Here is a 22936-nt window from a genome sequence, read left to right as displayed (position 1 = left end):
TACAGGGGATGCATTTCCACTGGGCATTGCCATAACAGTTTGGAGAGCATGCAGAGAGCGTGAGTCAATGCTAGTTTGTGACTAGTCTCAAGCAACTACTTGGGACTTGCTTTTCCAAACCATAAGCTAAAGGGCAGTAGAATTAGGCTACAACACACGAAGATTTGTTTAAAACTGTTAAAACATCATACTTTATTAGGATCTTACTTAATATCCCAGAACTGCACATTTAGGGAAAACACCACACAATGACATATGACAATAAAAGATCCTTTTATTATAAAAATCTATACAATGAAATGCCAGACATAGCAATCATTTATATCTGGTTTATTTATATATATTTATATATCTATATATCCACATATATAGTTTTTACTTATAGCAAAGTAAAACTATGTTATATCACAAAATGACTAAGTCTACCATTTATTGCTCAATAAGGATGGCACAACACACACTCTTAGCATAACTGATGCCATGCTAGCTACGATACTCAACAAACAGCCAACACTGCATAACACCACACAGAAGCAGTTGTTAATCATTCTGAATTGAAACCGATCTGATCACTCACTTTATAAAAATATTGGAATCATATAGATTTAAGCATTATAAAGGAGGAATATATTATTTAAAACATTTAAATAGTGCATATTGACATTTTGCATGTGGTATATAAAACATTCATGTACAACACTATACAGTACACATAAGTTTCAATGTTTGGATGCACCTGTGTTTGCAGACTGATAGAAAAGTAACTGCAGTGTACATTGCACAATGGAGCTGAATAAAAGCCACAGATGATCTTCAGATTAAATTACCAACCTTGCAGTTCACACTATGGTCCACTAAAAAACCTCTAGTTGTATAAAAAGGCAAAGCATCAGAATATAAATTCATTTTAGTGCTCTCTTTTGGGTTTCAAAATTACATGCTTACAACCACAGTAAAAATAAGAGCCTTTCATAGCAGACAGACAAGTCTGGAGTATTGAAAACCTACTCTCTATTCCATGTCAACACACCAACCTGATGAGTTTACATGCTAGTCACTTACTTCGCAGAAGTTCATTTTTTGGTCTTTCAGAAAGCAGTGAGAAACAACATTTGTGCTGACATTCGTTGTTCATAACACATGCAGCAAAGAGACACATGCAGACACATGGCCACGATCAGCGCACACACAAAAATTCAAAAAAGCACAGATTTAAAAATGGAGGGCTCAGTTCTGTCCTATCATGGGTGCAGAATCTACAAAGGGATCCCACGAGAGTGCTCTGGTTCCTTCCTCCCCGCCCCACCGTGCTTACCCACAAACGCTGCTCGTCAAGCCATTTATAATGGCCTCGTGCGGTGCTTGTGCAAATGCCACAGTACGAAAGCAGGGCTCTGTTATGCCTGATGGGGATCTCTCTGTGCACAAGTGCTACAACCACAGGAGAACTGAATCAAGCCCTTTGAATTTTGCTAGTTTTAAAAAGAACAATGAAGGCTGTTTTGTCACCTACACTATGCGAGATAAATGTCACCAAAAATGTTTCAGTTCTGAAGCTGCATCATGCAACCATATAATATCCTCTGCTTAATGCCACAAAAGGTTAAATCACTTTTCTTCCCCTTTCTACAACAGCAGAAAGGGTCCTTTTCAAAGCTGGCTCTGTTCACCTTAAGTCCATCATGTTAAACTATATTGATTTTAGCCCTTGAGAAGATATGCTTGTTATTTCAGAAACAGCAGTTAAATAACTGACATAGGCCTGCTGGAGCTGTACACATCTGAGCACCACTACACACTCCCCTACAAGGGTAAGATGCAGTATCCAATTCAGACCACACACACTCAGTCACCATTAGCTGAGAAACTGATAACCTAACAGTAATGTAAGTCTTGTAGGCAATATGTGATATAAATGTTCAGGTTTTCCAAGTTTTAAAAATACAACAAGCAAGGTCACTTTCTGGTTTGTCCATTGTCATCTGAAACCAAAGAGCACATGAGAGCTTCTAAGCTGCAGTATCCACGACCATAATTATATGACACATGTCATTTGAAATCAAAGTTATTCACCAGCAGTCCTGTGAAAGGCATTTCAGTTCAGTTTTGGTGTTCAGGAACACAGTTGTGTTCTTAATTTGCTGCCATTGTTCCCCATCATAAAAAGGCAACAGAACAGTTCAGTGTAACGCTAACAAATGCAGACAAAACGAAGTTAGCAGATCCAGAGTTTCTGAATGGTTCTAGGTCTAGTCTTTTGGGAACAAGATGCATTTGTGATTTTAAAAAGACAATGAGCAGAAAAAACTGTGTTTGCTAATGCTGGACAAAGCAGTCTCAAATGTATAGGATTTTCATTAGCTCTCTAGACAGGACCTATTTGCCCTTCAAATGTGGCACCATAATAAAATGTACAAAAACTGCATTCTTTCAACAGCTCAAGACAAAGTGAATACCTAACACTGACTATGACAGCATAAGAAAACAACCTTGCACTGTTATGAAGAAACATAGTTTATATTGATTTTGAAGAATCTTGTTTGCTGATGAGGACTTCGAGAAGCCGAAGTTTGGCTTTAACTTTCTTGTACTCCCTGTACTCATCAAGCATGGGAGCGCGGTCTTCTTTCTGAACATTCCTGCCAAAATACAGAACACAACAATAGGAGAATCGTGGCCAATTTAGATGCTTTCAATTGATCTGCTTTTAAAATTATCCAGACAGTGGTATTTCATGCTACATTGATGATCTGGTGCACTCTGTACCAGTTCCTGCAACCTTTCACTCTCTTGTGTTCAGCACTCCAGTCTAGTTTTCTCATGGAAAGTTTATACAAAAGTTTACAGAAGCCTCACAATCTCTTTTTTTCTGGCCATTGTATAATGTACCATAGACAAAACCTGGTTCTCTCACCCTTCTGCTCCCTGCCTGTTTCATATGCACACTGTATCTCTTCTGGGTACAGAAGTACCCAAAGTTCTCAGTCACAACTGCACACATTCAATTAATTATTTTTATTTAAAATCCAAGCCTGTATTTTCAGGAGCCATCGGCACCTATGAACAGGAAATATGCAAATATAAGGAATGGACAAAGAGGGACAAAACTTTCAGAACCTGCTCTGAAGGCACATAATGCAACAACCTGGCTGCATGTCCATGTCCTGTCAGTGGTTGAATAGGAAACTGCCTGGAACCCTATGTATGCTGCCTTGAGCTCCATGAAAGAAAAAATGCAGGACATACATGGAACAGAATAAATAAAGTGAACAGGATTTCTGGTTTGGACAAATAAGCGGTAGCCAATTTTCTAGCAAGGTGACAAGGATCTAAGAACTGCTTTGACATGAGCCTTTGGCTTAATCTTTATCAAGGATATATCTAGTTAACAGAAAGGAGCATTTGTAACGTACTGTGAAGGCTTCTTCCTGCTGCGGGATATGAGGACATCTCATGGTTAGTCTACCCCTGCTGTTCCAGGGGCAGGACTAGGCAAATTAACTTAGAAAGCTTAAATAGCCCTGGGAAAGATAACCCCAACTCAGTTCTGAACAGCCAAGACAAGATAACAGAGAACATCAACTTAGAGAACAATGTTAAGGAACAGCAGAAGAAAAAGGCAGTCCCCCCAGTTGACCTGGACAGCTCAAGCAAGTGGGCCGAGATGTCCTCATATCCAGCAGCAGCAGGAAGAAGCCTTCACGGTAAGGAACCAATGCTCCTTTCCCTGCTGCTGAGAGAGGACATCTTGTGGGACATGCTACAGCTGATGAGCCTTGGTGGCAAGTGTCTGGGACGACTGCTAAGGGAGTACCTGCTGTAGCACTGTGGTGGACTCCCTGGGATTGGGACCACCAGCAGCTCTGCAGGCCCAAAAGGCAAAACTCAGGCCTGTGTCTAAAATTGCTGGCCTGCAGGAAACTAGGATGTGAGCTTTTGATTTTGCTGAACTATAGTAACCGAAATGGAATTGTTTATTCTGTTAGTCAAGGCCTGAGGAGAAAGGAAATTTACCCCGTCCTGCCTTGGAGTTGTTTATGCATTGTGCTATGTTGATGACAATCATGAGGACCAGCTTGAAACTTGCTATGTTAATCATATTTAGAAGGTCTTAGAAAACCACATTTTAGGTATCAGTACATACATGCATTTGGAATACATACTTTCACACAGTAATTGCTGAATTGCTTTTATAAGATATATCTCCTGATAACATTTGTTATATGCTATTTTCTAATAATTCTTTGCATACTATCTCTAAATAATATTTCTTGGAATTGAAGGCGCCAACGGAACTGACCACAGACTGGTCCAGCTAGGCATAAACAGGATTATTGCCATCTAAATTCAGTAAACATGGTAGTTGGACCTCACTAGAGTGAAGGGTGGAAGACCAAATAATGTTTATTTTAGAATGGCGACACTTAAGAGTTGATGAGATTGTCTTGGATCTGGGATATGACAAACCAGCTAGGACAGAGGTTATAAAAGAAACCACCCCTCCCACATAGACAAGCGCGCGCGCGCGCACACACACACACACACACACGGAGAGGGGCCCCACTGAGACCCCCAGGAATGGGATGCCAGCCTTATCGGGGGGGAGAGCCCCCGCTCCTGCCTTGTGGATTAGTATGTGGATCTTAGGCTGTTGAAGCAACTTGTGCCTCATAGCCATTCTTGGACACTAAACCACAGCTGCCTGGGCAGCCATGGCCTCCCGGCGCATCTCCCCTACGGCCTCCCGAAGATACAGGTGGCTTGGATCGGTAAATATTATCAACAAGAATGCCTTCCTTCAAGTCTAACAAACCTTTCTGATCCTGTCTCCTTTCCTTCAATCTCCGTCTTCTCTGCTTTTCAGGAAGGCTGCTCTCAGCCCGCTAGCTGGTCTAACAGCATTCTGCCTCGGTCTCCGCGCTACCATCTTTTCTTCCCCGTCAATCCCTCTGCCTGTCATTCCCTTTGGCTCATATTTCTCTACATCAGCAATGAGCTCCCTTCCCCCGCCCTCCTTTCTCTTTTGGCTTTTCAGCTCAGAGACTATGCGTAGTTTTCTGTATGAGCAACGTTGATTTTATTTGGGGGGGAAACTGGAGATACTGACATTGCTAAGCTTTGTTAGCTATATTAAAAGGGTAATCTTAAAAAATGCTTTAAAACTGCTTGCAAGAGTAGAAGAGATATGCTTTTTTCCCCTATTGAAGTTGGGCTATGGATATTGTTTTGGTTTGTTGCTAGGCAGTAGTAGAGATAGGACTGAGCTGGCCACTAGCCCAGACTAGACTGAATGTATTTACAATTACTCAAAGCAGAAAATGTTTTTAGCATGTTAACTGTTTCCAGTGAGGATGAATGATTTTAAAATGCTGCTGAGAGTTCTATATTACAATGAATAAGTATTCTGCTTAAATGCTCGTGTGCTCAATTGCCTGAATGTAATCATAGTTTCAATAAAGCTTTTTAGAATTCTTGTCCGTTTGGGACACTTCGTATCTCCCTCTTTCCCGAACGTATGTGATCTCATGGATAAAGAATCTGAAATAGCCTGATTGGCTACATTTGTGTTAGCGACAGCCAGGCTGCTCACAACAGCACTCTTCTATCGAAGGCAGCTTCAGCAGAGCATTAAGTGTCCCTCTTATAATGTCTTGTAAAAGGTAGATGGGGATGCCCATGTTGCCACATTATCTCTCTCGTATTGTAGAAAAAGCTGCCATTGTTGCTGCTACTGCCCTGATTGAATGGGCTTAGTAATGTAAGGGTGTTGGTAGTTTCAACTTGTCATATGTCAGGGATATGCAGGCTTTGATCCACTTGGCTATAATGGTTTTTGAGACCTTCTGGCCCATGGAAGTAGGGGGCGATGACACAAACAAGGCATCTGAAGTCCAGTATGACTCAGTACGTTGGATTTAGGTTTTTAAGCATTGGCGAACTCAGTTGTGCCAAGCCCACTCGGACAGATGTGAAGGTTTAGGGGGAAAAGAGAGCAGGATAACGTCCTGGTATCAGAGAAAAACTTATGGCACCTTAGGGATGAATGATAGAGCAGGCGTCAGTCTAATCGAGTCTAGTGAGATTGTGCATAAGTGTTTGTTTATGGATAGAGGCTAAAGCTCTGACACTCTTCTGGCAGAGGTGACAGCTACTAGGAATGCCAGTTTATAGGATATAAGGTTGAGCAGGATTGAGCAGATGGGTTCAAATAGTGGGCTTTGTAGCACCTGGAGAACAGTGTGGAGATTCCATGTAGGAAAGCGGTGTATTAGCTACATATGTATTAGCTACATTTTTATACCACCTTTCTGCCTTGACAAAGGCACCCAAAGCAGTTTACAATATTAAAAGAAGCAAATTACAGAAGATTAGTAAACATCTCAGGCTGTTGGTCTTTTCAGGAGTTGAGGACAAGAGCGCCCTGGCCTGGACGCATCCTTTCTTGCCTTCCTCTCAGGGCACACTGGTCTTTTTGTACTCCTGGGAAGGTAGGGGAGGGGCTGCAAAAGCAGCATAGGTCCTCTGAGGAAACATAGGAGGTGAGATTTTATGAATTGCTGCTGACAGGTATTAGAAGTCAACAGTCCTGAGAGTGCTGCTGCTTGTTATTTTAGCATGTTTGCTTTCAGACTCTCATCCAAACCCTCCTGAAAGAAATCAAGTTGGTCCTTGAGAGCACACATTTCCCTATGTTTGTGGTGTCTAGTGCACCAATGCAAGAAGGCCCACCAGGTGAACTGATATTTCCTATTTGTGGAAGTTTTCCTGGAAGCGAATATTGTGTTCAAGCATAGATACTGTTGGAATATCCATGTTGTTTCAGGAGGTTCCTTTCAGTTTCCAGGCGGCTAATTTTAACCAGGCTAGATCGTGGTGAATGATGGGTCCTTGGTGTAGGTGGTCTATTAAAGCTAGCAGGAATCATGTGTGCATTATGGAAAGATGGAGCATCTTTGGAAACCAGTGTCTCCTCTGCCAGTATGGAACCACTAGGATGACCTCCACCTGGTACAGCTGGACCTTGAAAAGGAATCTGTTAATATGAGGCACAGGAAGAAAGGCATACAGCAACTCATGTGGCCAGGGTGTTGATAGGGCATCGACCACTGCTGCTCCCTTGCACAGGAAACAGGTGAAGAATCTTTGAAGTTTGGTGTGGGGTACTGAGCAAAGGTCAACCTGTGGGCATCTGAAGTGCACTGTGAGAAGACTGAACACCCAATGATTGAAGCGCCATTCTGCTGGAAAGATTTCTGTCTGAGCTAATTTGCTTTGGTGTTTAGCATTCCGCTCATGTGATGTGCCCACAGGGATGCCAGCTGTGTTTCTGCCCAATGGAAAAGAAGTGATGCTTCCTGGTGGAGGAAGAGCGATCTGGTTCTTTTGCCATGATTTATTTATTTATTTATCAGATTTGTACACCGCCCCAAACTTTTGTCTCTGGGCAGTTAACAACAACATAAAAACAAGTTTAAAACATACACAAAAACTAAACAATTTAGATAATTTAAGATCAAACACAGATTAAAACCTAAAAATTTAAAAAGCTGAAAAAGCTTGGGTGAAGTGGTGGGTTTTCAAAAGCTTTTTAAAGATTGTCAGAGATGGGCAGGATCGTATTTCAGTAGGGAGAGCATTCCACAATTTTGGGGAAGCAACCAAGAAGGCCCATCCCCATGTGGCCACCAGCCAAGCTGGCGGCAAATGAAGATGGGACCTCTCCAGACAACCTCAGTGGGTGGTGGGGCTCATTAATTAGATATTGTTTTGTGTTAAACAAAGTTTAACACATTAGTTTTAATACATTAATTTTTTAATAATTGTGATGTTTTAATCTTTGTTCTGTTTTTGTTTTGTTGTAAAATGGTATATAAATGTGTTAAACATAAATGTGTTAAACAAATAAATAATAATAAATAATGAAGATGACATTCTCTTAAATACCCAGGTGATGATGTAGTCTCTGAGAGGGAAAAACCTGTGGGCAGACAAAAACATGGAGCAAAAGGCTCAGGTCTGACTGGGCTGAAGGTAGATCCAGTGCTTTGCAGGTTGTCCAGATAGGCAAATGTTCTGATACCTTGGAGCCTGAGGTGCGTTATGTGTGGTGCCATAGGGGTGTGCACGAACCGGTCCGGAGGCCATGTAAGAGGCCTCCAGACCGGTCCAGCACCAAGGGGGGGGGGTCTCCCTTTAAGGGCGGGGGGGTTTAGAACTTACCCCTCTCCCCCCCTGGCGCTGTAGCGTTAAGTGAAGTTTTTGGGGCGGCAGCATTCCTCACTGCCGCCCCTGCCCCCGTCATTGTTTGTAAAGCCATCGTAAGAGCACTCTTAGAGCAGCACGCATGCGGCGGCGCGCGCATGCACGGCGGCAACAGGCGCGCGTGTGCTACCGCACACGCATGTGTGCTGCTCTAAGAGTGCTCTTACGACGGCTTTACAAACAACGATGGGGACAGGGGCGGCAGCAAGGAACGCTGCCGCCCCAAAAACTTCACTTAACACTACAGCGCCGGAGGGGGAAGAGCGGTGGGAGGGGTAAGTTCTACCCCCCGCCCTTAAAGGGAGACCCCCCCTTGGTGGCGGTCCGGACCATGCACATCACTATGGTGCCATGACCTTTTTGAACACCCTGGGTTTTAAGATATGGAAAGACTGAAAGGTAAGGCTTTGTATTGGTAGTGCCTGCCCTCATATTTGAAGCGGAGGAAGGGTTGGCTATCTAGATGAACTGGAGTATGGAAGCAGGCTTCTCTGTCATGGCCAAGGAGGTGAGGTAAACCAGGTGGTCTGATGAATTTGTTGAGAGACTTGAGATCCAGGACTGCTCTGAGAGAGCCGTCCTTTTCTGGCATGGTGAAGAGAATGGAGTAAACCCCTTTGCCCTGATGTTGAAGAGGCATGGGCTCTACTGCTCCTATATTTTCCATATGCTGTATGGCCTGAAGGCCTACATGCTTGGTATGAGAGAGTGAACATGGGGTTGGCAAAATCCTGTTCGGGTGGGGGGAAGAGTGGTGTATGAAGGATCTCCACCTGTGGAGAATTCCAAGGCATAAAAGAATTGTGTCAAGCGACTCCGCATCATGGGTGGTTGTGAGTCAGAACTGCTGTCTGGTTGTTTTAGCCTGTTCCATGAAGGGCTGATGTCACTGTCCAGTTGATTTGTCATTGGATCTGAACCTGTTCCAAGAGGGAAATTGTGCTCTGTTGTCCCTGTCCCTGAAGGAACGAAAGGACTGAAAGGGCAGTTTATTCTGCCTACAGAAGTATCTGTGTGTTGTAGGAAGGGCTTTTTTCTTATCCTTGATTTCTTTTAGTAGGTTATTTAATGCCTCATTGCCAAACAGCTTAGAACCTACATAAGGGACAACCGCCAAGTTGGAATAAGGAGAAGTTATAACAGATTGGATGTTATAAACGTTTATAACACATCCAATCTGATCCTCACTTATGTTAAACTAACCTTCCATTCTGCTGATAAAATCCCTCTTCAAATTCCCGTAGTGTTTTGCGCAATTTCTTTTTCTCAGCTCTGGCTTTCCAAAGTTGCTCCAATAATTCAGGCCTAAAAATACATTGAAAATAAGTACATTGTTCTTGAAGACCATCATGAACGTTCTATTCATGTAGAAACACCACCTCTAGCTGGCTAATAAATGGCATTTGCTGATCACCGTTAAGGATGTTTTTGTAAGAAAATGCTCAATTGTTCTTTTGCTACTGACACACAAAAAATAAGCTAGGCAAATGAACCAATAAACTAGATGGAAACTTCCATGCAACTGGAAGGGATGAAGCTCTAGCTCAGTGGCAGAGCATCTGCTTTGCATGCAGAAGGTCCCAGGTTCTATTCCTGACATCTCCAGGTAGGGCTGGAAAAAAGACTCCTGCCTGAAACCTTGGAGAGCCATTGCAGAAAATACCAAGCTAGATGGACCACATGCTTGCTCTGATTTGGTGTAAGGCAGATTAAGCAGTCATTTTGATTATCAAACTGCATTTGTTGTTTAGTGCTAATGTGGTCTTATTTACATACATGGAAGCAGCACGGGTACTTGACAGGCGGAGCTCTCGAGTCAGTTTCTCTTGACTTTCTTCAACATCAGATTCTGAGTTTTCGACTGGGCTAGTGTTAATGGGCTGTGTTTGGGTGCTTGATTTTGAGAGATCAGTCAACTCTGGTGACAGATCACCATCTTCCTCCTCCTCCTACAAGATAATAAAGTAATTGTTAAAACAAGCATTAAGCTGTCCAACTAGCTAGCCATAGTCCAAGAAGTATGCATCCCAATTCTGTACATGTATCCAAGTTTAAGTTTTGACCTTTCCCCCCGCTCCGGTGGAGTGGGGGAGGGTTTTAATGTAAAGTGGTGCTCTTATGACACTCAAGCATGAACACCAATGGCTTCAGTGGATTAGACCACTATTGTTTTGGGATATAGAAAATACCTTAATTTCTTCAAAAAAGTGGGCTGTTTCTCCTTCTATGATAGGTTGTAACATCTGGCTGCGTCTTTTGGTTGATGGTGAACCCTAAAACAGAAAGCATAAGGTGTTAAAAAGACATGCAAATGACATCCCTTTGTTTGTTCAAATTATTTTTAGAGCAGGGATGCACTTTCATTTTCTATGCCTTCCATGCTGGCAAAAACAGCACACTGCAGGCTCGCCAACATCTATCTTCAGACTTTTGTTACCACCAGCATAAACTGAGAACACTAAATCCTGCATGGGACTTATATCCTACTGCCAACTATTGCAAATGGGCTAAAGCTGTTCCTGCTTTGAGAGACAGAATGCCTAGAGAAAGATCACCACTTTCAAAAATGACAGTCATCCAGAAGTGTATCAGTGTAGCACACTTTGATGTATGCTGGGTTCAGGCTAAATAAAAGCCCACTGTTAATAGCTGTTCTAGCTGACACAAATGACATAAATCCTTGAGATTCTTAAGATACAGTTGGGGCTAATCCAGTCACGAGTTACCCAAGGTCAAGAGACCATAGAAAACAAAGACTGCAAGATTTTTTTTTAAAAAAAGTCAAAACCCAGCCCTCCATTCTCTATCTAGTCTTACTATAGCTACCTTGAGTGTAAGGACTCCTTGCAAACGTCTCCACAAGAAAAAGGGCAGGACATTCTCAATATTCATTTGGGGGTAAGTTAACACCAATAAACCAAAAATTATATGAAACACAAGTTCTTTACTCACAAGGATAGGAGTAATGCTTGCTCGAGTTAGCATTTGTTTCACAAGTCTGTATCTGTCATAGAGGGGCTTAACAACATGCCTTTCTTCTCTGGAAACCTGAAAGAAGAAATGGGTGAAGGGGCACAGTGTCCTTAGAAGTGTCCGTTTTGCAACATGTCCTATCCAGAGCTGGGGAGCACAACCCATCTGGTTCGCTGGCGTATAAGCAAGAATAAAATAAGCAGAATATTCAGAAAGACATAGGCAGGAAGTTGGAAGGCCAAGGTAACTGGCTTGCTGGGCATTTCCCTGGACTTAGTGAAAACGAGAGTGGAAGTGAGCCTGGCACTGATGTTCGGAGCCCAAGACTCTTAGGAGTAGTTGGTGTGGGGTATAGCTTCCAAAACTTTAGAAGGAGGCAGCTAAGAGTCTGAATATAAAGTCAGACTAGGAGAACCAAAAGGGAGAAAAACACATTCTGTTTATTATTCTTTAACATGATCAATCATACAAATGAAGAGAGAGAGAAATACAGTTCTGACTCAACTCTCTTGGGGAGTAACATCTTTAACACCAGTTTACAGACTAGGCAGCCACTTGATTCCAACACATCCAGTTATCAAATCCATTAGTGACTAGAAGGTAGAAATCCAAGCAATGGCACTAGCCAGCCTCTAGGCAAAAGAAGTGGGTTAGGGTTCAAGACAGAACCTAACATAGGTCATAACTGCTGCTTCAGTCATCACCCCACAGAGGTGGGACGGTGAGTGACTAAACCAATATGCTTCCCGGTTGCAAGACTGATTTGGGGGCCCAAAGCCCCAGGGCTTTTCAAAGAAACATCCTCTTAAGTAAACCTAAGGCAGTACTCTTTACCTGTTCTACATGGTTCCATCCAATATAGAACTGTCAGCAGGGCCAAAATCAACATCCACCAAATCTCCACCTCCCCTTCCTCAGAGGATCAACAAAAAGTAACACGAAGAACTAGAAACCTGAGAATAAATCTAGAATTCGACTATTCCTCCCTAGCTCTGTTCACTGGCAGCCTGCTTTTAGCCACAGCCCTGTGGTACAGCATATAATATACTAGATCAAGGTGTGGGCACACTGGGAGGTGCACAGGCTGACCAGTTAGTAAGTCCTGGGCTGAAAGATGTATTCCCCATTTTGGGACAGAGAAGGGAAAGATACACATATAGCAGTGAGGAACAAGTGTTTCAGCATACTGGATGACATCCAGACAAATGTGCTGTGCACACTGAATAAACTTTTGTAACAGAGGAGGGGTGCAGGATCCTCAGAGACATATTCAGGAGGCATAGCAGGCTGCAGAGGGAAGTGGAGATTTTTGCCAATCACCCTTGCAGCCAATGCATACATAAAATGTTATTTAGCATGCATGTTAATCGATGTCAGCCACTTGCTCTCTTTGCATAAACTTCTGGTTATAACCTCAAATTGAAAAACTACACTAATAAATAACATAATATAATTTAATCACGTCTCAAGTAAATCCCCCCCACCCAAAACTGGTTCTAAATCTGGATGGCTAATCTATATATAGGTTTAATTCCAATTCTTTTCGAATACATTGGTTCCCATGCCAAAATTCAGAACCAGTTTTTTTAAAGTCACAGTTTGAGAAGGAATTAGTTTAATCATTAGAATCCTTCCATTAAGGTGGTTAAGCAGATGGCCATTGAAACCTATTTTGCAGTTCATTCTTTGAGCTCCAACATGCATGAATCCTGTCAGCATGCTACTGAATCATGCAAGACAAGAACCATTTAAAGGTAGGCGTTCAATGATGTTGCATGACCACATCAACTCCATTTCAAATAAACTCAATTTCAAATAATAGGGAAGAGAAGAAAGTTTTAACATATTACCGGCCGTCCATGCTGACTTTCATAGTACAGGAGACTTTTTTGGAGTGAAGTTTTTTCTTCTGCCAGATGGTCTTTTGTCATGTTCTATAGTGAAAGACAAATGCAAGCTTTAATCTCAAGTCTGTTCTCTATAGTGTATTATTGTATACTGATGCTACAGTAATAGACACTGTGTCAGGGAATCCCCGAAGACGAACAGGCTGCCCTGGGAGGCCGGGAAGACTCCTGGGAACAAACCTCCCTGGCACAGGTGGCAGCAGGCCATCCCGGTTTTCCAGGGGGAAACAACAACTCCGCCATCTGGGGAGCATCTGCCTGGCCCTGACAGGAAGCAAGGGAGATGCCAACGGACTGCGGCATGGTCCAGCAAGCCTGGGGGCAGCTCTTGCGAGATCTGCCCCGAATTGTCAAGAATTATATAAAGCAGCACTGGTCGACGGTGAGGGGCCAGTCCAGGAGGAGGGCTATGGAAGGAAGGAGCCCTGTGACTCCAAAGGAGGCTTGGAGGCAGAAACTCCAAAAAGGCGGCTTGTGAAGGCAACAAGCCTTAAACTATGAGTAATGCTCCCTAGGGGCCCTGCAGTCAACTGAGGAGGGCAGAGCCTGACACATTACTACATGACTATTGAGCAAGAGCTCTGAGCATCAGCCTTTCAACGTCAAAGGGCTCCACACAGAAAGCTGCTCCCTCTATGAAAAGCTTCCCCTTTCACTTCATGGTCAGCAATTGTTTCATGTGATCCGGCATCAAATGGCAACTCCTTTACTTGTGCAGAGACCCATATATGCACTTGAGACTCTGTATCAGAGCAATTGTTTATGAAGCTTTCTACATCCTGAATTAATATGCAGTGGGTCATTTATTGCTAAGCCACTGATAGCATGCTCTATCTACAATTCTAGAATAAAAACAAGTTCAGTAAGAAAAAACCTATTACATATTCAGATGCAGCAACACAGACAGGTGTACTTGCCTTTATATCTTCTGGAAGGCATCTTTCAATCCGTTTTTCCTTTAGCCTTTTAAAAATAAGTTCAACTGTGGCTTCCTTGGTAGGCTTCTTCTCTTTCTGTGCAACCCTTAGATCATCTTCATTATCTTCATCTGCATGGTCCAAAGATGAGCCAAAGCTTTTTGGAAGAGTGTTACTTCGTGGACGTGTCTGAGGTATGAATTCTCCATCTGAGCTTTTGTGCTTTGCATCTGTATTCCAGAAGAGTTACCAATTCCAAGTCAAAGTCACTTTACAATGTTAAATAACCCGATTCAAAACAGAATGATGGATTTTATGCTCAGAATCCATCATGGACATAAGCCCCATTATGCCACATGTACATTAAGATGTCTGTACACATGTACATTTTTGTGTGTGAATGGACTATAAATGCTTCGCCTTAAAAGTGAATCTAGATCCAGGCCTCCTCAAATGCAGGATACAGATAGGAAGCGTACTACTGAACATGCACTGAGCATGTGTGAATAACTGTATGGACATACAGATCTGTGCATGCAATCAAAGTGCACTGATTGTACATGTGTTGAACATAAGGTGTGAACAGGGCTATACTGTAAGTGAAAAGTAAACACCACCCTTGCTTTTGGAAGGAGGTCACATCCAAATATTTCATTCTCTCCAACAAAGGGTACTTTAAAGTTGCCTCCATTTTGGAGTTGCTTGAGAAGTTGAACAGCAGTCTTACCTTTTATTTGCTTTTTCAATTTGGTAAGCTCTGTCATCCACTTTAAAACCTTTGGATTTGCTGCAATATCAGAATATGAAGGCTGCAAGGAGGTACACATAACATTAGTAAGCTCAAAGCAATACTGAAGTTGTTGTATTAACATTTAACTCAGTGGGTTTTGCTTCTTCATTGGCGGGGTGGGGGGGGAGTCTCCCATGCCCCTTGTTGAATAAGGTCAGCAGAAAACCCTGGTCAACAGCCCAAGTGGCCACTTTTTCTCATGTGCCTTCCTAACGTGCAGCTTCTACAGCCATAAGTCCCCAATTCTCCAGCTCAGCTACCTGTCATGGTAGTTTAATGAAGGTAAGGAGATGCGATAATCATATGTTGCAACATACTAAGAAGCTGTTACTCAAGTGTACACAGGATTAGTTATGTATCTCCTAGCCATGTGTAAAATGGTTCAGTTAAAAACTACAATGGGCTTCAGCACATAGCCATGGGCCGGGGTTGGAAACATAGAATATGACAGTCAAGTTTGTAGTCACAAGAAGAAGGTATGAGGGGGGAAGATTCCATAGCTACCTCTCTTTTTCATTTCTGCAATTTCAACTCAGATCTGTGTCCCACACCCTCCGCTTGTTCCTCCATATTGCAGGGAGGGCTTTATAAACAAAACAGAAAGACACTAGGCCAATCCAGATGTTGGAGACCTGCAGCAAAATCTTGGTTTGGTGTGATATCTCCAAGTCTTGGGAGCATGTGCTCTCCACATCCCTGGTCCAATTGAATGGACAAGGGAATGGGGAAAGCTCCAGAGTCATGGAGATGTTACACAGAACCAAGATTTAACCATAGTTCCACCTGACAGCTGAGCTATTCTCTGTTCAGCTGCGAAGCTAAGTGATGTTGGAACAGTCATTCTCCCAGGCTAACCTGTCTCACAAGGTTGTAGTGAGGATAAAAAAGAATGACCACCATATATGCCCCCTGAATACTTTGGAGCAAAGTGGGATACAACTGGGTAGCATCTAGGACACCTTCCTATATCTGAGCAGCTATTACCTACCAGCACCTTGTCATATTATGCATATATTTAGACACACACTACAAAGCAGTAGTCAAAATAGAACATACAGATCACTATTACTGCTCATTCTTAGATTCTGGTATTTTAGTGCAGGGTTCTAGACATCTTGGTGATAGCTAAAGTATTAATTTGTGTATACTTTATTTCACCAGCTTTGGCAGAGTAAGGTTTGTATTTATAACCGTTTAGATAGAAAAAAAGGACCCTACTGAATTCTGAGAAATACATTGTGTTCACAATTTAGATGTGCAGTTTCATCAAAGTAACAGAGCTTATGGCTCTCTCTGTCAAATGCTTGGTTGTCTTTGACTATTTCCATCACCCAACAGTCCCAGTTAACAATTCTGCCCTCTGCCGCTACAGCGTGCTTTTAGCTACTTCTACTTCCCAGGAAAAAAAGAAGTAGAACCACAGGGATTATAGTGTAGCAGAAGCGGAAACATTTAATTCTATCCAAATAATCAGTGAAAGAGAAGAGAAATGCTAAGTCAGCCTGCTCTCAAGTCAGTAAAGTCAAGTCTACTGCAGCCACAAAGCGTAAAACTGACAACCACACCTAAGTATTAATTCCAGTATAATTCAGTATGAAAGAAATGCTGGTAGAGAATACACGGGTGAAAAGTGCAAATGACAAGGCTGGAAAAAAGAGTCAGTCAAAATATTTTTGGTTTGGCTAGTTAGCTCCAGTAGCTTGCAGTGATTAAAAAAATAGCCTACCTTGAAGTTTTTGTCTTTTTCAAATTGCTCCTCAAATTGCCTTATTTTCTTCTGCAACTTTTTGACTAGCTGATAAGGAGTTTTGTCTTCCCTTCTATCATCCTTAGAACTACTAAATGATGCTCTTCGAGTTCTGAATTTTAAAAAAGGAGCAAGGTCTTAGACACTGCATATATCTTTTAACCAAATAAAGCAGCAAGTATGTACACAGACATTTCCATTTCCATCACAAAGCCCATGGAGCAAACAGAACAAAAACAGGCTCACCTGTTAATTTCTCTCACAAATATTGTCACTAATCCTCACTATAAAGTTGTATTTTGCTCAGATGAGAACATGGCAGGTGAAAAAGCTGTCAATCAAGTGCTTGAGTCACTGATAAGAGCCACCCCTTCCTCTTGCCACAAGATGATTGATTTCTTCCAAAAGCTGTAAACCATAACATCTAAAAAACTATTAAACCATTGCAAACCCTTCTCTATAGAAAAAAGCATAGGTCTTTCACACAACTTAGAAAGTAGGGATGGGCCCGGACCGGTCCGGACCTTGGTGGTCCGGATTGGGGGTGGGGGTCGCTTTAAGAGCAGCGGGAGGGTTTACTTACCCCTCCCGCCGCTTTCCCGATCTGGCGCCGTAATTAGTAGTGCAATTGGGGTGGCAGGATACCTCCCTGCCGCCCCTTCCCCCTGCGGCTCGCTCGGCAAAGCTCCCAGCAATGCGTTGTGCGCGCGCTTCACGTCACTGACATGCGAGCACGCGCGCAAAGCATTACTGGGAGCTTTGCCGAGCGAGCCGCAGGGGGAAGGGGCGGCAGGGAGGTATCCTGCCGCCCCAATTAAACTACTAATTACGGTGCCAGATCGGGAAAGCGGCAAGAGGGGTAAGTAAACCCTCCCGCCGCTCTTAAAGCGACCCCCCACCCCAGTGCCGGACCGCAATGTGGCGGTTCCGTGCACACCTCTATTAGAAAGGTACTCAAGGTAAAAGCAAATGACAGAATATGTTGTCTCTCTAACACATCCTCATTAAAGATACAAAAACTGCATACAAGGCAGCAACAGAAGGGTGGAAGTAAGAGAATAAAAGCTTAAGGACTAATTTTCAACAGAAGTTTCACTTGATTGCTTCAGTTGCCACACCCCACCAACAAAGCTATCTCCTGCTATAATAAGCCGCTTACTATTCTAGTCCTCTTTTTAAAGACATCTGCTGAGGAACTGGACATTCAACTGGGGCATGGGCAGGATGTCCCTGACATAGCCTCATATAGTGCGGCATTGTGTTCTCTCCCACCTCATAGCCATGTGACTTGCAGACAGCTAGCTCTCCCATTTTAAAGACCATAGGAGATGCTGTCAATTGACAAGGCCAGATTACAAAAAGGCTCCAAGATCCAGTGTTTATTGGACCACTGAACTGGTTCAGATGTCATGCAAAGCCAAGATTAAGCTTTAACTATACCACCTTTTCGCTTCAGAAGCATGTGCTCCTCTCCCGCTTTCATGCATAAGCCTCAGAAACAGTCTATTTCCAGTTGTGATTAGAAACAAGCCAGGATTGGTCACCTATTCCCACTAATTTAATTAGACTTCTTTAAAGAAATCATGAACTGTGAACCTTGAGTTCAGATAATGGCTTATTTTAAGACCTGGTTAGAATTAAGTTTGGATTGGTCAGTCTGGATGTCACAACCAATCCTGGCTTGTTTCTAACCATAACTAGAATACTTCTGAGGCAGAGACGCAAGGCGGAGGGGGGGACGGGACACATTCCCAAGAGTGAGATGGTGCACAAAGCCAAGGTTTAAGCTTGGTTTCACACATCTAAACTAACCCACTAAGTCTAAAGATAGTAGCTTACATGCAGGACAGAGCCCCAAGAGCGGAGCACACGCACACACAAACTCTGACTCTCCAACCCATGTCTGCATTGCTAACGAGCTTGCAGAGGCTCTGTCACTACTAATGATTCCATCATCACTGTAGCAATAGCACTTAAATTTATATACCGCTCTATAGCTGGAAGCTCTCTAAGCGGTTTACAATGATTTTAGCATATTGCCCCCAACATTCTGTAGTGATGAGACTCTCATTAGTCCCAGTAAGAGGTTCATCACTGCAGCAGCCATTAGTAGTGATGAAGCCTCAGAGAGCTAGTTAGCAGCATGGACACAGTTTGGAGAGGCACAGAATGAGTGTGCATACCCTGCTATGAATCTGTGGACCACTGCACAGTATGTAAGCCAATATACAAAGAGTGATATTCTTTTGTTAGAGGATCTTCTTTTGCTACCCCGAGGATAGCGAATGTTCTCAAATTAAATTAGTTTTCTACAGCATGCACATCATATATACCTACAGGTGGACCTTGCTATTTGCAGTTCCGCTATTTGCAGTTCTGCTGTCCACCAATTGTTACCCAACCTCATTATCCGCAGATATGAAAGGGTCAAAAGTAAACCCATGTATCCGCAGCTTGGGACTGGCTGGAAATGACCTCTGAGATCATTTCTAGCCGCCATTTTATGACAAGGAGTCATTTTGTGCTCATTTGAACTAAAACCAGCATTTCCCCACACAATATTTCATGGAAAAACAGGTACTTTGAGGGAAAGAGTGGGGGGCATAATTGGACTCCCGAAGGCCTGCAGAGCTCAGTAGGGCTCTTTATTTTGCCCTTTTAAATGTTTGCCATTTTTTCCACAATTTTTTGAGTCTTGGGGAACCAAACCCCCCACCCCAATCCCACTGACTTAATGCTTCGGTATCCATGGTAGGTCCATGGTCGATTTCTTGACCAATGAAAAATATTAGACAAAATATTCCAGTCTTCATCATATCATCTATGATTCTAGCAGTCTCTAAGGTCTGTACATGCAGCAGAATGAGGTAGTGGATCCCTGAAGTGTTAGGAAAGACAGCTGAATTTCAGTGTGCTGGTGAAATTACATTTTTAATGCTTGTTTCCCTACATAAAGTATGTTCTACAATCATAAAAATGAACATCACAAGGAGGAATGAGGATACAACTTTTCTTTTCTGCTTGAAGAAAGCTTGATAGATGGTGAGTAATTAAAAATGGCATCCTACACCAGCAATCTGAAGTGGTACAATTTCACCATCATGTTTGGAGTTTATCACCTCACCTTGATCCATGTGTAAGCCTTATTTTTGTTATTGCAAAGAGAGATCATTTGATAAGTCAGCACTCGGCAAGGACACCTCAGTCCTGAATATGCTTTCTGATTCAGTTCTGTTCTAACTGAACTTTCAATTATTTGGTAGTGAAATTGTCTCAGCAGACTACCTAGTCTGATTCAGCAGAACCATTTCATTTCTCCTAGTTGCCTATTTTTGGACTAAGCTGCTCTCTAAATACATTGATCAAGTTATCAAAAATAAAATTAATACTTTGCTATTTCTAATTCTACTAGCACACACAAAGCTGAAGACTTCGGATGCTTACAAAAACAGTGAAAGGGAGAGCAAAATGAGAGGCTATAAGAACAAGGAATTAGGAGACAAATATCTACTGAAATAAACGGCACCTAAGAGGCACAAAGATATGCATTTGTCATATACCTGTTTTTAATGAGAATTCTAAAATTGGAGTTATTCTCTGGAATAATGAAATGCTTTGTATCTTTGGTATGGGCCTCTTCAGACAAATAATTTGTGGTTAGGGTACATTAGAACATTTTTCTGATCTAAACTGTTTTGCTGGCCTAGAAGATTTACTCAGCATGAGGCTATACTGAAACATTATGACTGTTACCCCAAAATCAGTGTTCATTTTGCACAAAAGCCTTCCATGAGCAGATATCCTGTTTCAATTGTAGCACTTGTTTCCCAAAGAAAAATAATTATTGAGCCCCTGGTGGCGCAGTGGTAAAACTGCCACCCTGTAACCAGAAGGTTACAAGTTCGATCCTGACCAGGGGCTCAAGGTTGACTCAGCCTTCCATCCTTCCGAGGTCGGTAAAATGAGTACCCAGAATGTTGGGGGCAATATGCTAAATCATTGTAAACCGCTTAGAGAGCTCCGGCTATAAAGCGGTATATAAATGTAAGTGCTGCTATTGAAAGTGGACAACTTCATTTGCTATAATGCAGCTGGAAACTAGTACCATATTTGCAGTTGATGAGCAGGAGTAGTTGTAGCAGTAGTATTTATTGCAGTTGAGTGTTTTTAAGCGGTTTAAACAACCTAAATTCATAAATTCAACCCAACATCTGACCTCAGACCAATGCAAGTTATTGATCTGATAAAACTTGCTAAAAGTTCAAACAGTGATGAGGAAGGGGTCTTTTACCTACCATCATGAAGCCTAGACACACAAATGTTCTCCTTTACATTGCAGCTGGGTTTTAAGGTAATGAAGTATGGACTGGAGGTTCAGATATGAATGTTTGTTTGGCATGTGCCCATTTCTGCCTCAGATGCAGGACAATCCAGGTCATTAATTCTAAGGTCCATATTCCTACACACAGGTCTACCACAGATAATTTCTATTATGTTGGCCTGAACCTCTCAATTATATTTAAAGAAGCCAGTGGATAAAATGTTTCCCAGGGCATAATATGGTTCCTATAAAAACGAATGTGTGTCCCAGTAAAGTAAAATGTGTCTGAGTGCAATGAATTCCCAGCTCTGCCTCTTGCTAAACTGTGGATCCAGTTGTAAGCAAACATTAGCTCGAGTCTAAAGAGACTCTAAAAGGTACATTTCATGTCTTTAAGTTAGTTATTTTGAGTACCATTTGCTCCGATTCTTCAATAGCTTTGGATCTAGATCATGATCCATTGTGTTCATAAGGGAATGGGTTCTGCGCCTGCGCAGGCACCTCGCTGGCCAACTAAGAAGCTCCTCACGACGCCCAACCACTAGCACATGCCTCTTAACTTCGTTATATTCAGCGGCTGGGCGTCTCCCTGTCAGTTTCTGTTTGACCGACTTAGCATTCATACCTCATTGTGCCTCCTCAGATCAACAGAAACATTGGATAGTGGACAAACGAACTGATTTATTGGACCACGGGCTGTTTAATGGTTCTCAATTCAAAACTTTAGCATATGAACAAATGGAAGATGAAGAGGAAGAAACCACCTTCCCCAATACAGTTTCTTTGCAAATAATAGCGACGTCATCAGAAAACTTAAAGCTTATTAGTGTCCAAATAAGTAGTCAATAAGAGGCTGCAAAAGTTTATTTAAAAACGACGTTCTTGGCCACCATACTAAGATTCCTGTAACGGGCCACTTCTTCCATTAACATGCCCAAAAAGAGAGTTATGGTCTTACTATATGAGTTGCAACCTGGGTTATCCTATGTTAACCCCTGCTAACTTGACAAAGAGGCACCTTTTAACAGGGTGATTCTCTTTATTTAGCAGGGGGAGAGCAATTGGCCCTATCTACCCCTAGCACAGTACCTCCAGTGACTGCTGGTGGTGTCTATCTTATGTTTCTTTTTAGATTGTGAGCGCTTTGAGGACAGGGATCCATCTTATTTTTATTTATTATTTCTCTGTGTAACCGCCCTGAGCCATTTTTGGAATGGCAGTATATAAATTGAATTAATATTATTATTAATAATAATAGGCAATAAGTAAACTGAAAGGGAGGGAGCGCAGTATGCAAGACCCTGTCTCCCTCTAGTAGTTTATTAAATATTTGGTGGTAATGTCTAAAACTAACCTTGACACCAAAATGGAAAGAAAGACTTAGTTTCTTTCTGCATATCTAACATCTGATGCTAGTTTGTGTACAAACCTCTTATGAAGTCCAAGATCTGTTGACAGCTATTGTTCATATTCTCCAGCCCCAATGATACATTTTATTGTTTCTGTGATGGCCAAGAAAAGACGCAAAATTTACAGTGAACTGAAGATTTGTGATGTTGAGGCCAAATAGAAGTAAATTTGCCATCAGAGGAAAGCAGACTAAAATACTAGTATAGAGGAGGGAGAATAGGTCACTTATGAGACAATATGAAACTTCCTAGGTATTCATATCTATATACTGCTTTTCAACAAGACATTTCTCAAAATGGTTTACACAGCCAAAAGACAGTGGTTAGCAAAAAAAGAAAATGGTTCCCTGTACCAAAGGGGTTCACAATCAGAAAAGAACACACCAGTAAATCACTGAAGGGACATTATGCAAGGCTGAACAGGGACAATATCTACCTTGTTCAATATACGGAAAGCCCCCACCTTAAAAAAAAGAGGGCCTCTGTGTCCCATTAGCAGGGAATAAAGCAGCTTTATAAATCTATCAACATTGTGGAGGTCCAAGACATAACAAAAACCTACATCCTTCTAGAAACTCTGAGGCACTTGACTTGATGTAGACCCTGTAGT

At 42.2% G+C, this 22936-nt stretch overlaps 1 protein-coding gene across 6 annotated transcripts in view; it reads right to left on the bottom strand.

Moving 5' to 3' along the window:
• Positions 1-254: 254 nt before the first annotated feature.
• Positions 255-22936, bottom strand: part of FAM13B (family with sequence similarity 13 member B) — a 98386-nt gene continuing 75704 nt past the window's right edge. For all 6 annotated transcript variants that reach the window (XM_053289771.1, XM_053289769.1, XM_053289772.1 and 3 more), the window contains 9 exons: positions 16576-16708; positions 14787-14868; positions 14060-14289; positions 13086-13169; positions 11215-11310; positions 10452-10535; positions 10039-10211; positions 9466-9567; positions 255-2639 (listed from right to left, as the gene is read on the bottom strand). In XM_053289771.1, coding sequence (XP_053145746.1) covers positions 2516-2639; positions 9466-9567; positions 10039-10211; positions 10452-10535; positions 11215-11310; positions 13086-13169; positions 14060-14289; positions 14787-14868; positions 16576-16708 — 1108 coding nt within the window. In that variant the 3' untranslated portion in view covers positions 255-2515. The remainder of the gene's footprint in view (positions 2640-9465; positions 9568-10038; positions 10212-10451; positions 10536-11214; positions 11311-13085; positions 13170-14059; positions 14290-14786; positions 14869-16575; positions 16709-22936) is intronic.

Source organism: Hemicordylus capensis, chromosome 2 (assembly GCF_027244095.1).
Source record: "Hemicordylus capensis ecotype Gifberg chromosome 2, rHemCap1.1.pri, whole genome shotgun sequence".
Lineage (NCBI taxonomy): Eukaryota > Metazoa > Chordata > Lepidosauria > Squamata > Cordylidae > Hemicordylus > Hemicordylus capensis.
The sequence above is the reverse complement of the archived record's forward strand: the minus strand, read 5'-3'. Positions and strand labels throughout refer to the sequence as shown.